The sequence below is a fragment of the Dothidotthia symphoricarpi genome, assembly GCF_010015815.1.
Source record: "Dothidotthia symphoricarpi CBS 119687 unplaced genomic scaffold P153scaffold_4, whole genome shotgun sequence".
Taxonomy (NCBI): Eukaryota; Fungi; Ascomycota; class Dothideomycetes; order Pleosporales; family Dothidotthiaceae; genus Dothidotthia; species Dothidotthia symphoricarpi.
Genome location: NW_022985011.1, coordinates 1,080,853 through 1,093,384, shown reverse-complemented (window position 1 = coordinate 1,093,384; position 12,532 = coordinate 1,080,853). Strand labels below are relative to the sequence as shown.

Sequence of the window (12,532 nt, the reverse complement as noted above, 5' to 3'; positions counted from 1 at the left end):
ACTTTTTCTGAGCCTGGAGTCGACGTCGATTTGCGACGAGGGAGATAGTCGCCAATCACACCACGACGGACGATTACTTCAAGATGCCAGGGACCAAGTCTGCCAGTCTGGCCGGCGCCAAGCGCAAGAGAGACCCGAGCAAGCCAGAGCGCCGCGAACACAAGTCCAAGAGCCGCCGAAAGTCCCCCAGCGACCATGGCGACGACGCCCAATCCGACATTCTGCACCTCGAAGCCCAGATCCTCGAGTCGCGGCGCCACTACAACAACATCGCGACCCTCCTCCAGCTGGCAAAACAGCCAGACGCCGAGAATGAAGCGCCCATCCTCGCTGTCGTCGCCCTGTGTCGGGTCTTCTCGCGCCTGCTTGCGACGGGCGACATGGTGAAGAGCAAGGGCATGGGCGAGGCAGAGGCCGTCATTGTATCGTGGCTCAAGGAGAGGTACAAGGACCTTCTGGACGTGCTGCTCGACGACTTCCTGCGCAGTGACCAGCCGGCAAAGCAGTCAGTTGCGCTCGCCTTGGTCATGCGATTGGTCAAGGAGGAATCAAAGGCGCAGAAGGACTACAACATCAAGAACGGGCCGCTGTCGAGACTAGTCGAAGTGCTGCTCCTCCTGCCGCAGGACGACTTGAACCGCGACGAGTTTGCCGAGAAGTACTTCAAGCAGTTCGACGACGTCCGATACCACACCTTCCAGACCATCAAGTAGGCTTTCTCAACTCTATTTGTGAATCACCACTAACACCACCAGAAACGTCCTTTCCACTGACATCGAGGCTTCTACCAAGCAGCTCGTGGCCGCCAACAGTCTGGCCCTACTATCGACCATCGACACTGTCCCCACCTCCGACGACGACATCTCCAACCTCTACACCGAGTCGCTAGCAAAGAGCCCCATACCCTCTCTCAAGGCCTACAAATCCAAAGCACAAGAAGCCTGGCTCGCAACCATGCGCTCAGGCCTCAACAAAGAGCAGCGCAAGACCATCCTAACCGCCTTCTCCTACCAGATCGCGCCCTGGTTCCAGCAACCCGAGATGCTAATGGACTTCCTCACCGACTCATACAACGTCGGCGGCGCGACCTCCCTCCTCGCCCTATCCGGCCTCTACTACCTGATCTCGTCAAAGAACCTCGACTACCCCTCCTTCTACCTAAAACTCTACTCCCTCCTCGACGACTCCCTCCTCCACTCCAAACACCGCTCCCGCTTCTTCCGCCTCCTCGACACCTTCATGTCGTCCACGCACTTGCCCGCCGCCCTCGTAGCAAGCTTCATGAAGCGCCTCTCGCGCCTCGCCCTCCACGGTCCCCCCGCAGGCATCGTCGTAGTCATCCCCTGGATCTACAACATGTTCAAGCGCCACCCCGCTTGCACGTACATGATGCACCGCGAGACCCGATCTCCGGCCCTACTCGCCCAGCTGGAGGAATCAGGCATGGACGACCCCTTCGACATGGACCAGCTGGACCCTGTGCTCTCACATGCTATTGACAGCAGCGTCTGGGAGCTCGAGGCCCTGCAGGCGCATTACCACCCTAATGTGGCTACGCTGGCGAAAATCATCGCGGAGCAGTTCACGAAGCGCTCGTATAATCTTGAGGACTTTTTGGATCACTCGTATACTGCGGTATGTTTTTTTTTCCGTTTCCTCGCTGGTGAGGTTTGTTTTGCTGATTTTATGTCTACAGCTCCTGGATATCGAACTCAATAGAGATCTTAAGAAGGACCCCGAGGTTGAATTTGAGATTCAGAAACATATCTTTACTGCGCCCGAGGCGGGGGCGGACGGCGGACTGAATCCGCTGGGTCAGTTGCTTGCGCAGGTTATAGCTGCGAGGTAGATTTATGTAGCCTGGTCTTCAATTTGATTCGGTGTGTTGTTTGTTGTGGAGAGAGTATGCCTTTTAGTCTTTGTTGATGCGGTGTTGGAGGGTGATGTTGTGGGTGTGACTCTCGTGTGAGCGTTGTTTGAGGTCAATGTAGTAGGCTGGAGATGTACGATGCAGTATACATAGACTGAGCTCACGCTGAATTAATCACGGTACTTCTCATCTACATCCGTGGAATACATGCTTAAAGCGCACCACATGACCAACCATCTGTGGCAAAGTCCCAAACGACACCAACCTCACCTCGACCTCAACACACCACGCACATCAAAACGCAACAAGCAGATAAACTTCCAGCAGCCTCGCAGGCTTATATATTCATTGGAAAAGCGGCCATCTAGGTAGGTATACACGATAAAAATGCACTTTCACGGACCCCCCACATCATTAGCCCAACAGCGGAGCGGAGCATCGTCCGCCCAATCATCCATTCCAATCCATTCCATCAATCCATCCATCCAATCATTCCAAACCCAGCATGTACAAAACCCCCCATAATACATGCAGACATTACCACTTCAGCTGTCGTTACAAGGCGGCCCCCTCCCGACTCATCGCAAGTCGCAGGGGGCCGTGAGAAAGAAAAACGCCAAGATTGCAGACAACGCAATGCGACGCACTTAAGCGAAGATAGCGGCGATGGCAACAGCAAAGGTGCCGAACGACACCATGTTGGCGGTCGCGGCGCCGGTGGCCTCGGGCACGCTGGCGGTGCTGCTGCTGGCTCCCGATGCGGCAGCGCTGGTAGCACCGCTGGCGGACGCAGCGACGGACGACGCGGCGGCAGAGCCACTGGCAAGAGCGGAGCTGACACCCGCGGCGGCGGAGCTGGCGGCGGAGCTGGCGCCCGACATGACGGAGGAGACCAGCGAGGTGGGCAGAGCGGGTGTGGGGACGGCGGTCATGTAGCCTGGGTTCCTGTTAGTATGCTGATAGTGTTGAGAAGGCGTGGACGGCTACGTACTGGACACGATGGACTCCGCTGAGGACACGGCCGCGGGCACGGATGCGAATCCGCTCGACACGATGGGGATCATGGTGGTGACGGGCGCTTGGATCTGGCCATCGCTGATCTGGGTGATGGGCAGGACGGACTGGGCGGAGACAGCGGCGGCGAAGGCAGCGACGGAGACGGCGAAACGCATATTGGCGGTAGTGGTGGGTGGTTGGTTGGTTTGGTTTGGTTTAGTTGTTGATGATAAGGTCAAAAAAATCGAGATAGCAGTGATAACAAGCGAGAGACTCGATGTAAGAAAACAGCAGATGGGTATATTTTGGAGATGAGAGAAAGCAAGAAACACGGGGTGGGCAGGACAAGGCCAGTTATTTATTGCCTGCACGACCTGGCACAGCGCAGCACCAGCCAGCCAGCCAGCGCGTTGTTGCGCACCGGCGGTTCTGCCAGTTGTCGAGGAAAAGAGCAGGGATGCGTCACCCCCGTTTCGGGAATGGGCAGAACAAGGAATCGACAAGCATCTGGCCAAGGAAAAAAACGCACCACCGTTGCGACTGACGACGACGGAACGGCAATCTGGGCGGGGGGGCTGGACGCTGGTCGCTGGCGCCTTCTTATCTCGACTTCGGCTGCGGAGGACATGCCCTGCTGGGACGGCAGTATGCTTGTAATGTACCGCCCATTGCTGTGCGCAATCGTTCGTAGGTCGTCGTACAATGCACTTCAATCGCGTGTAGATCGACTACCTGCCTGCCCAGGACAAACAAACCTCATAGGTACACACACGCACGCACGCAGGTATGCTATCTGCCCATCCATCCAAACAACCATCACTCGTTCCCGGCACTAGATACACTAGCCCCAACCCAACCCAACCTAACCTAACCCCAAACTCCTCCCCCCCCCGGTCGACGACGCAGGGGTAAAACCAATCGTCAGACAAAGCCACGCAAGCCACGCGCCAATCACACCCCAGTCCAATATATCAACCTGAAGCCCCGTCCGTTTTGCTCGCCACCAAACCAAGGAAAGGAAACGAGGAAAGGAAAGGAAAGGAAACTCTGCGTTGCGCGCGCCCTGGTCTCGGCCGGCTGGGCTAGGTCGCGGAATTATTGTGCCTGGGGTTTTCTTTTGATGGGATTGCATATCTTTACATATTACCGGTATCTGTCTATGAATAGTGCGCATATTCCGATCAGCGCGATTGCGATTTTCCGATCGTCTTTGCGTGACGTTATGGGATGAGTTGGGTGTTGTTTAATGGGGATGACGCGTGGAAGAGCGACAAAGGGGGGGCTGGATGATTGCTTGTGATTAACATGTTATGTTTTGTTTTGTTTTTTTGTTGAGGCCCTCGATGATGTGTGAGGATTCCGGGAGCGCAAAAAAATCGCGTGGTTGGTAAAGTTTGGCATGTTCGGAAGTCCCAATCCAATCCACACACCGCAATCTTTCTTTCGCGTTGGTGGCGCTGCTAATAAAACGCAGGGCAGAGAATAAGCCTCAACGAACCTGTTCTTGTTTCTATCCTGCTGGGTTATGTATTGTTATGCTCCTAGGCAACCTATGTATCGATACTTCACATATACACAAGGGTATCAATCAATCAATCATTCAACAAGCCATATTCCGTGCCATGCCATGACATAACCAATAACCCGCACTGACTCACCGCACCGTCCCACAATCCGTCCCCCACAACCCCCCGCCAGCAGAACCCACAACGATGATGCAAGAAATAACCCACATCCACATCCATCAACCAGCCTCGTCCCACCTCTTCTTCTCCAGCGCAATCATCGTTGCACACACGACGCCGATCCGGCGGTATTTCGTTTCTTCTTCCGAAACTTGTTGTGCTATGCTATGCTGTGCTGTGCCGATCCATGACGGCGCTGAAACACGGGCGTGTCTCGGGTCGGAAATGCACGCAGATATGCAAAGAAAAGCGCTGGCTGTCGTGCACCCATTGCGAAACCAGCCTGTTTCTGCGCCATGCTGCAGATAAGGGCTGAGATTGGTTCGGTTCGATTATACAGTGCCGTGTGCATGCGCCATGATCGTCATGTTATCGTGGGTAAACAAACATCATCACATTTGTTTAAGTGGAAGATACAAGTTACAGTGCTCGTCATAGTAATTCATTCATGGACGTTTCGTCTTAATTCCTGATACCTGCGCTCATGTAAACGCCCTTAGAAATGCTTTTTCCACCCGCCAATCCCAGTGCTTCCCGCTCAGTGCGTCTTCGCGACATCAGCGCTACGGCTGCTATCCGTCTCGCTCTTCTCGTTGTACTGCTGGTTCACTCTCCCCGCTGATCCTGGCCTGGGCGTAGTCTCCACAAAGTACTTGTGAACATCGGCACCGACCTCCTCATCAGCTTCGATATCCTCCCAGCCGTTCTTCTCAGAGAACTTGTGTTGCTGGCGCTCGACCCAGTCTGCGCGTAGCTCATCAATCTTCATCTGGTAGTCGAGCTTGGCGTCGTAGAACTTGTGCTGTCCACGCATGCGCTCCCACCATGACAGATGCTTCCAGTGGATCGCGATACCGTGGTAGTCGTGCTCCTTGCCAGCGCGGATAAATGCCCAGCGACGTTCCTGCTCCTTCAAGTCGAGACCAGTCGTATCCGGGAGGAACAACCAGGTCAGAAGAGCACCCATGAGGCCGAACCATGGGACGAAGTAGAACTTAGTCTGGGTGTCGATGTAGTTGTAAAGAACCGAGGCGAGAAGGGCACCGGCTTTACCTGCGGCAGCAGAGAATCCGTGAGCCGTGGCTCGGACAGGCGTGGGAAAGACCTCGGCAGCGACCAAGAAGGTAACACTGTTGGGTCCGAACTGGTTAAAGAATGACGACAGGAAGTACATGGCCTGGAAAGCGTGGATGTTCTCGGGCCTCGTGAAGTACTCGTAATTGAAAGCTGGGATGATGAAGAGAATGAAATCGGCCATGAAGCCGACAATCATCATCCACTTACGGCCATCTGGAACGATAGTTAGTAACAGCCCAAAATTCGGTTCAAGGATACAAACGTACAAAGCTTGTTGTCGATGAGAAGCGAGGCAAGATAGTAGCCGCAAAGAGATACACCGACGTTGATCAGGTTGTACAACCATCCAGTCATGACTGAGGTGCTACCTGGCGTAATGACCTTGATGAATTCAGCCTGGAAGAGCTTGTTGCCGTAGAAGAAGACATCGTTCGCGAACCATGCACCAGCAGTAGCGATGATACGTGGTCCAAAGTAAGTGAAGGTGAGCTTAAGGGAATCCATATCGTATCCCGTGACATTGGCCTTCTTCTTCGACAGCATGAGCTGCTTTGACGCTGACTTCATCTTGAAGAAACGGTAGTAGACGAGCCACGCAGTACCGATAGCTGGGATTGCGAACGACAGGCGGTAGGTGTACTGAGTAGTCTTCTTCGAGTAGGGCGGCGCCGATCCAGAGTTGAAGATCAGAAGCAGGACGATGAGAATGACCTGGTTGAAGAACTGGCCCCAACCTTGCATCAAAAAGGCACTCGTCACTTTTCGGCCTCGGTGAAGTCGGTCATCCTTGGTCGATACCTTTCCAGAACCGACGGCATTCTCCATACCAGCTGTCGCAGTCATGGGATATTCGCCTCCAACTCCTATGCCGTAGAAGAAGAGAGCCCAGACATAGCAGATGACCCAGCCGTTTTGGGTGACACCCCAAGCGGCAGTGAGCATCAAAAGCCCGACGAACATGATGATAGCATCTTGAATAAGACCATGACGACGGCCCAGCCAGTCACCGATAATGCCTACAAGGATTTGACCTGTACCGTATTAGTACTGCAGCGCAGTTGAAGGGGAGCCACGCCACTACTCACCGACAATGATACCGCAAATCTCTAGGTAGTCAATGGCCTCTGTCCAGGTTTGGTTGCAGATGTGAAATGTCTTCCAGCATGACCCAAAGGAAGCCTGGAGAAGCGGTCTGACGTTGCCGATTGAGAACAACACATATCTATACAAGATTAGACGGTGATCGTTCTAGATGAACGGTATGCACATACCCTTCCAGACCGAGACCAGCGCCGGGAATCACACAATTCTTGAAGTAATGGCTGATGGGACTCAGCGGGTTCTTCTTGAACATCTGCCAAAAGAAGCTGGCCTCCTCTTTCGCTTCTGCCGCGTCAACAGCAGCCACAAACTTGCATCGCTGGACGAAGGGCATGTCGGCCCAGTATGTCCCCTGTGCATCGTAGAGATCGTCCGGGTGAAGGAGGGCGTGGAATACATTCTCCTCGTTCTGGCTCATGTCACGCCTGACATCGGGCTCCTGCATAGCGATCTGGTCGTTCGCCATCTTTCGAATGTTCCCGGTTTGTGACAGCTAAAACTGTGCGAGCCCAATTGGCCTTATGTAGCTTCGAGCAGCCCGTTGAAAAATTTGGTGCGACCACTGTTGAGCGTTCTCTTAATCGGTGTCTAGGCCTAGCGGCGGCAATGACGTTGACTGTGGGCGGAGTTAAAAGTAAACCCAGCAGATGGCAATGCGGAGCACGCGCACGTGTGCTTTCGAGTGGTTGCGAGCGGTTTTTGGAAAACAACAATGACAAATTATAGCAATAGCTGGAAGATATTCCCGGTGGGGAGAGAACACGACGACGTGTCTGCTCGACGGACTACCTAGGGACTGAGAGCGTATGCTTCTTGACTTTAAGTACCGGATGTTCCTTCGTAAAGAAATTTCTGCCAAGGGTATCTGCATACCGCTGGATCCGCAAAGTAAGAGCGTTCCCTCTAGCCCGTCCAGGAAAGGAAACTGGTCGCGTGCGCCAGCCAATGTTGATCATGGCTCCATTTAGCGGCAGTAAGAGGCCGAAATATGGTATGATTGGACTCGTTTCGATCTGCCTGCCCCAATGCAGCCATCTATATCCTAGTCTGGCACCCCGTTCCCCAGATTCTGTCTTCTCGTGTCTCAACCAGACGTCGAATTTGCACAATAGCCAAGTCCATGAGGGCGCTGACAAGCACACCAAGCTCACGCCTCCGAAAGCATGGCATCAATCTAAAGATCTGCCGTGCTTGTCAGACCACATGTCCCGCCACCATCGACGCAATGCCGCGTTTCCGTCCAGACTGGCATCAACAAGCTCTTGAAAAACGAGGTTTTCAGTAGCCAATGAGATGCGATCACTGAGAACGTGGGTGGATGAGTGGTTTTGAGTGGGGTCTTGGATCTAGATGCAGCCGAGCCCAATCCCAATGGCGGCGCCTGCCGACAACCAACAACGCCACATCAATGTTGAAATGACAAACTACGCGACCTTCGCAGGCCATGCAGGGTTGAGTGCCGCACATGTGTATTGGCTCGCCTCCGCGTTTCTGTCAATAGAAATAATCACACGGCTGCAAACACGGCAAGCTCAAACACAGGCAAAGCCAACGAGCAGGCTGAGAAAGAGCACGTTTATTAAGTGAGAGCCCTGCATGGAAGCTCAACAAAATCTGGGTGCTGACCGATCGTAGTTGATATTAGATATATGGTTGTCTAAGGTAATGCTGTTTTGTACGTGATCCCATCCAGTGGTCAACGATTTACCACATTGCTGAAAACATCAGGACATGAACAACACTGACGTGTCGTCGAAAATGCAACGCTATGCCAAACTCCGGATGTAAATGCTACCAACAACATAAGAAATGTACTTGAATGAAAACGCTTTTTGGCTGAGAGTGCTCCTAATTGAGCCAGTTCTGCCATTGGCAACCACACCCTCCAGATCCTCCGTCAATGGGTCCTGTGACGACTTGACGGCCCTGTGTACCATTGACAAGGTTGCCGCCAAACGCCCGGTCCTCGAATTGAAAGAACCGCTTCGAAGCTTTGTTCTTGATGGTGCCATCTGTCTCCACATTGTAGCAATATAGGTTCTTCTTCGCCGCATTTCCGCCATGGCGATCAATCGTAACTGTGACGGGGTATGGGAAAGTCCCAGGGCGTTTGTACGCATCCGTTGCGTTCTGAGTGGCACTCTGTAACAAAGGCTTGCTGGCTGCACTGCGTGTCCAAATCTGGACCAAGAACCGTGTCTCAGAGAATGTGCATCGCAGGGTCGCAGCGTTGAAGTTGCTTCCTCCGTCAGTATCTGCTGGACTCCCGCCGCGATTGGTGTCGTTGATTGATTTTAGGAAGATGGATCGGTCAAAGTAGGTATAGAAGCCATAGTGCTCCGTATCCAATCCGCGATTATACAAGCGAAGAGGCTGTGCAAAAGGGAGGGGCAGCAGGTTTGCGGGCGCAGCAGTGCCATCGGAATTGAGCAGTGGCGGGGGAATGACGCTGGTGATGTTTGTAGGATCGCTGCTAGCACGCTTGAGGAGGCGAGAGGCGGTGCTTCTGGGGTCCTGGAAAGTCACAAAGAGAGGCGTGTCTTCACCCTCGTACGGTGCGTTATTCCCATCCGTGGTCTCGCCTATGAATTTCATATCTTGATCGCTGGGAGGTGCAGGAGAGGGCGAGGGCACGGAACGGACGTTCAGAATGCGTGATCGGATAAAGGCGCTCGCTGATACAGGATTCGCTACTCTTTTCGCAAGCTGTGTCGATGATGGGGTCGCTGTGGTGCTGTTGTCAAACGTAATTTCGATCTTGAAGTTTGGTTGATCCGGCTTGTTGGGTTTGACAGAGTCTTGGAGTTCTTTTGGAAGTGCACAGCTCCACAAAGTGGTAGGAGCAACGCATCCACTCTGTTCTTCCACTGCTTCGGGCTGAGATATGGTCGAGATGCCAGTGGGTATAGCCGGATAGTTCGTCAAATTGAGCCACTGTGAACCCACTTCTTGGCCCGGTTGTGTGCCAGTAGGGGTCTTATCGTGGTGTTTCGTAAACACGACAACAACTGGGATGATGACGGCCATAAGAACCACAAGGACCAAACAGCAGCCGCAACACCAGAAGCACCAACCTCGCTTCTTCTTTTTCTTTTCGTCCGTGTTACTCTGTTGCTTCCGCTTATTGCACGAAAATAGACCCATCATGTTGGAAACTTTCCGATGCTTCTTTGTTTTCTTGAGATCTGGAGAAGATGCCACTGAGCTGGAGCCACTGTGATCATAGCTGAAGTGTGAGCCTTTTCGAGAAAATGTCGGCGGTGGTGCAAACACAGGTAGACTTTGTGATTGGGTACTGGACGAACCTACACCCTGCAATCGAGAAGCTGGCGAAGATGAGCGACTGTGTTGGTTGTTTGCCGGTGAGTTAGCATCGGCCAGTCGAAAGTTCGTGTCGGGTCGCCTGTCTTGGAGTTCAATGTTGATATTGATCGCTCGGGGTTGCTCTTCGACTTGGCGTGGCATCAGAATAGTCCCGATAGCTGCTGTGCCGACAACTGGTGTAGCTGACATTGATGAAAATGGTGAGGTAATAGCTTGGGGAGTACTTGACTGAGATGGTATGACAGCAACGCTTGCGTTTGTTGAAAACTCTTTCGCACCGTTCGCGTTGTATTGTTGAACAGTGCTCGCAATGTTTTCGGGTTGAACTGTTCCCCGAGATTGTTCGTGCTGGCCAACGCCAGAAGTAGTCGGTTCAGTACGAAGCCCTGGTAGGACTGAGGAAGGTTGCTCATGAACAGATGGGCTCTTCTCAGTGGCCGACCAAATGTAGGTCGATGGAGACGTTGTGGTTAGATGGGGAGCAGGTACTGTAGGTACATCTGGCGTTCGGTCGCCGTCACGTCCGTATTGTGGCCACACAGCACTCCTTGGAGTTGTGACAAACGGAGTTGTGATAAAATTCCACCATCCCTGAGACCGTCGTGGTGTAGGGACCATTGGGGTTTCGACGTTCAATGTCGATTCGATAGTCCTTTCACGCAAAGGCGTCACGTCTTCCTCAAAGAAGGTACTGGTGGACATTATGCGCTCTCTACGTTTCATGTCGTCATCTTCTTCGAAAGCAGTCCCTGCAGAGTCCAAAGTGTCGTTCCTGCTATGCCTAGGCAGCTCTGTTACATCTGAATTCGCCTTCGGATTTGGTTGGAAACCTGCAAAGTTCGAAAGTCCAGCAGGAAGAGCGGGGACAGGGGGCGCATTTGGACTAAGGACACGTCCGTTGAGGGTGTTTCGAGAATAAATGCTCGGGGTGTAGTCGGATTCTGAGTATGGAGTATCAGGGGACCAGACTGATTGCATCGCTGCAGCCGGAGTTATTATGATACTTGGAGTGACCAGGGTGGCGTCGCTTCCTGCTCGAAAACGAGATGTCCGGTACGTGCTGAAATCGGATACACTGTCTGTGGGAATCGAGATACCTATAGGAATGGGTCGGTCCCAGGGAGATATATCCTGCCATGGCTTAATACCCGACTGTAAGGAATCTGTCGTCATAGGCTCATCGTGATCGATACTAGAATGGCGTCGGTGTGTATTGTTGGGCTGAGGAGTTCCTCTGGTGATGCCCAGGCCTTTGTATTTCATCGAGGATCTTGTAAGCCAGGTCGGCTTCCTGGATAGTCTTTTGCTGTTTAATCCATCCCCAGGGAATACCTCATGTGGCGCTTTTCCCTTGTGCCTTGTGAAGCTTGTATCGAGAGTGATACCTAGCTTTGTCTGTCGTTCCCGTTGTTCTCGCCTGCGGCTCATATGTCGTGACACAAGCGATCCGCGTGACTTCCTATACGCCGCTGTCCTGGCAGTGTTTTGTGTGTCGCTCTCCATTTTCCTGATCTCTTGGGTTGCGTCTGGCGCGACAGACGTTCCGGCGAAATCCTCATTGAAATGCACCAGTATGTGCTCTTCTCGATCGTCTCGATAAGCAAAGCCGTCAGTTGGATTTGTGTTTGTCATCGTTGATAGTGGTGTGTTTGTTCGTGGCTGTAGGGTGGTAGCCTTCCGGTGGTAGGTGGAGTGATGACCGAAAGAGGGAATATATGGAATAATCAAATAGCAGGTTTCAAACTGGAATTATCGCAGGCTCCAGGCCGAGACAGTACACAGGTTGTTATTATTGTTGTTATAGTTGCGATGTGGACAATAGGCAAAGCAATAAGAATTGACGATAGATAGTGATGTAAAGGAGCAAGTGAGTAGGTGAAAGAAAAGACCAAGGACAACAAGAGAAGAAAGGCAATGCTGTCGCGCGGACACACGATCCTGGAACGTTAGAGAAGAGTCGATTGCTTTGCCGCCTATATACCAGACTGGATGGCTTCTCACGCAGATCACGGTCTCGTTCTGTGATTCGTTCATACCGCCAGTCACGTTGGTTGGAGCGAAAGCCTGAGCTGGGTACAGAATGAAGTGATTGGAGGCGAAGACTTGCCAGCGGCAGATCTGCTGCGTAGTGGGACGCCATCCTCCAGCGTTGAGGCTCAATAACCGCCCAAGATTCGCTGGACCCGAAATGTACAGCACGACGCGAGACTTGAGACGCTCTGGACGTCGTACCAGGCTAAATGACGGAGAGAGACGCGGAGAGCCAGTGAGATCCTAGATTCGCGCTGGCTCTAAGCGCCAGACATGTGCCAAGACAGTACTCGATCTAGCTGTTTTCGGGTGGCGCCCCTCTCTTGAGACACAGAATTAGAACATGGAGAAGCCTCACAGCTCGAGTCGATGTAGATGGAATCGGAGAGTGGAGACGTTCATATATATGAAGGTCCTAGTGCATGTTCGGGAGCCAAAGCATGATGGC

At 52.8% G+C, this 12,532-nt stretch overlaps 5 protein-coding genes across 5 annotated transcripts; 1 reads left to right on the top strand and 4 right to left on the bottom strand.

Annotated features, from left to right (window-relative positions):
* Positions 1–17: 17 nt before the first annotated feature.
* Positions 18–2,050, top strand: P153DRAFT_333546 (CBF-domain-containing protein). Its single transcript, XM_033665570.1, has 3 exons — positions 18–709; positions 756–1,635; positions 1,697–2,050. The coding sequence occupies exons 1-3, from the start codon at positions 84–86 to the stop codon at positions 1,847–1,849; spliced, it is 1,659 nt and encodes a 552-aa protein (XP_033527264.1). The 5' UTR covers positions 18–83; the 3' UTR covers positions 1,850–2,050.
* A 148-nt stretch (positions 2,051–2,198) lies between these two features.
* Positions 2,199–3,432, bottom strand: P153DRAFT_364133 (uncharacterized protein). The gene is made up of 2 exons (XM_033667528.1): positions 2,862–3,432; positions 2,199–2,807 (listed from the first exon to the last, which is right to left on the bottom strand). Exons 1-2 carry the CDS (start codon positions 3,040–3,042, stop codon positions 2,518–2,520), a joined length of 471 nt encoding a protein of 156 aa, XP_033527263.1. The 5' UTR covers positions 3,043–3,432; the 3' UTR covers positions 2,199–2,517.
* Positions 3,433–5,089: 1,657 nt separating this feature from the next.
* On the bottom strand, positions 5,090–7,195 carry P153DRAFT_354320 (phosphate transporter HvPT2; the record flags this gene model as incomplete). Its single annotated transcript, XM_033666495.1, has 4 exons — positions 5,090–5,841; positions 5,895–6,659; positions 6,714–6,850; positions 6,900–7,195. 4 exons carry the CDS (start codon positions 7,193–7,195, stop codon positions 5,090–5,092), a joined length of 1,950 nt encoding a protein of 649 aa, XP_033527262.1.
* A 1,166-nt stretch (positions 7,196–8,361) lies between these two features.
* P153DRAFT_309610 (uncharacterized protein) lies at positions 8,362–11,992 on the bottom strand. The gene is made up of 3 exons (XM_033664746.1): positions 11,023–11,992; positions 10,471–10,863; positions 8,362–10,320 (listed from the first exon to the last, which is right to left on the bottom strand). The coding sequence occupies exons 1-3, from the start codon at positions 11,683–11,685 to the stop codon at positions 8,578–8,580; spliced, it is 2,799 nt and encodes a 932-aa protein (XP_033527261.1). The 5' UTR covers positions 11,686–11,992; the 3' UTR covers positions 8,362–8,577.
* P153DRAFT_175572 (uncharacterized protein) lies at positions 11,769–12,294 on the bottom strand. The gene has a single exon (XM_033662335.1). The coding sequence runs from the start codon at positions 12,191–12,193 to the stop codon at positions 11,852–11,854; it is 342 nt and encodes a 113-aa protein (XP_033527260.1). The 5' UTR covers positions 12,194–12,294; the 3' UTR covers positions 11,769–11,851.
* Positions 12,295–12,532: the final 238 nt, after the last annotated feature.

Excerpts from the sequence above, each read along its gene's own strand:
- P153DRAFT_364133 (XM_033667528.1), bottom strand. The coding sequence starts at position 3,042 with ATGCGTTTCGCCGTCTCCGTCGCTGCCTTCGCCGCCGCTGTCTCCGCC. Across the intron at positions 2,808-2,861 it reads AGCGGAGTCCATCGTGTCCA|GCTACATGACCGCCGTCCCC; the intron begins GTACGTAGCCGT and ends ACAGGAACCCAG.
- P153DRAFT_309610 (XM_033664746.1), bottom strand. The coding sequence starts at position 11,685 with ATGACAAACACAAATCCAACTGACGGCTTTGCTTATCGAGACGATCGA. Across the intron at positions 10,864-11,022 it reads CGGCTGCAGCGATGCAATCA|GCGAATTCAGATGTAACAGA; the intron begins GTCTGGTCCCCT and ends CCAAATCCGAAG. Across the intron at positions 10,321-10,470 it reads CCACTGAGAAGAGCCCATCT|TTTTCAACAAACGCAAGCGT; the intron begins GTTCATGAGCAA and ends GGTGCGAAAGAG.
- P153DRAFT_175572 (XM_033662335.1), bottom strand. The coding sequence starts at position 12,193 with ATGGCGTCCCACTACGCAGCAGATCTGCCGCTGGCAAGTCTTCGCCTC.
- P153DRAFT_333546 (XM_033665570.1), top strand. The coding sequence starts at position 84 with ATGCCAGGGACCAAGTCTGCCAGTCTGGCCGGCGCCAAGCGCAAGAGA. Across the intron at positions 710-755 it reads CACACCTTCCAGACCATCAA|AAACGTCCTTTCCACTGACA; the intron begins GTAGGCTTTCTC and ends TAACACCACCAG. Across the intron at positions 1,636-1,696 it reads TGGATCACTCGTATACTGCG|CTCCTGGATATCGAACTCAA; the intron begins GTATGTTTTTTT and ends TTATGTCTACAG.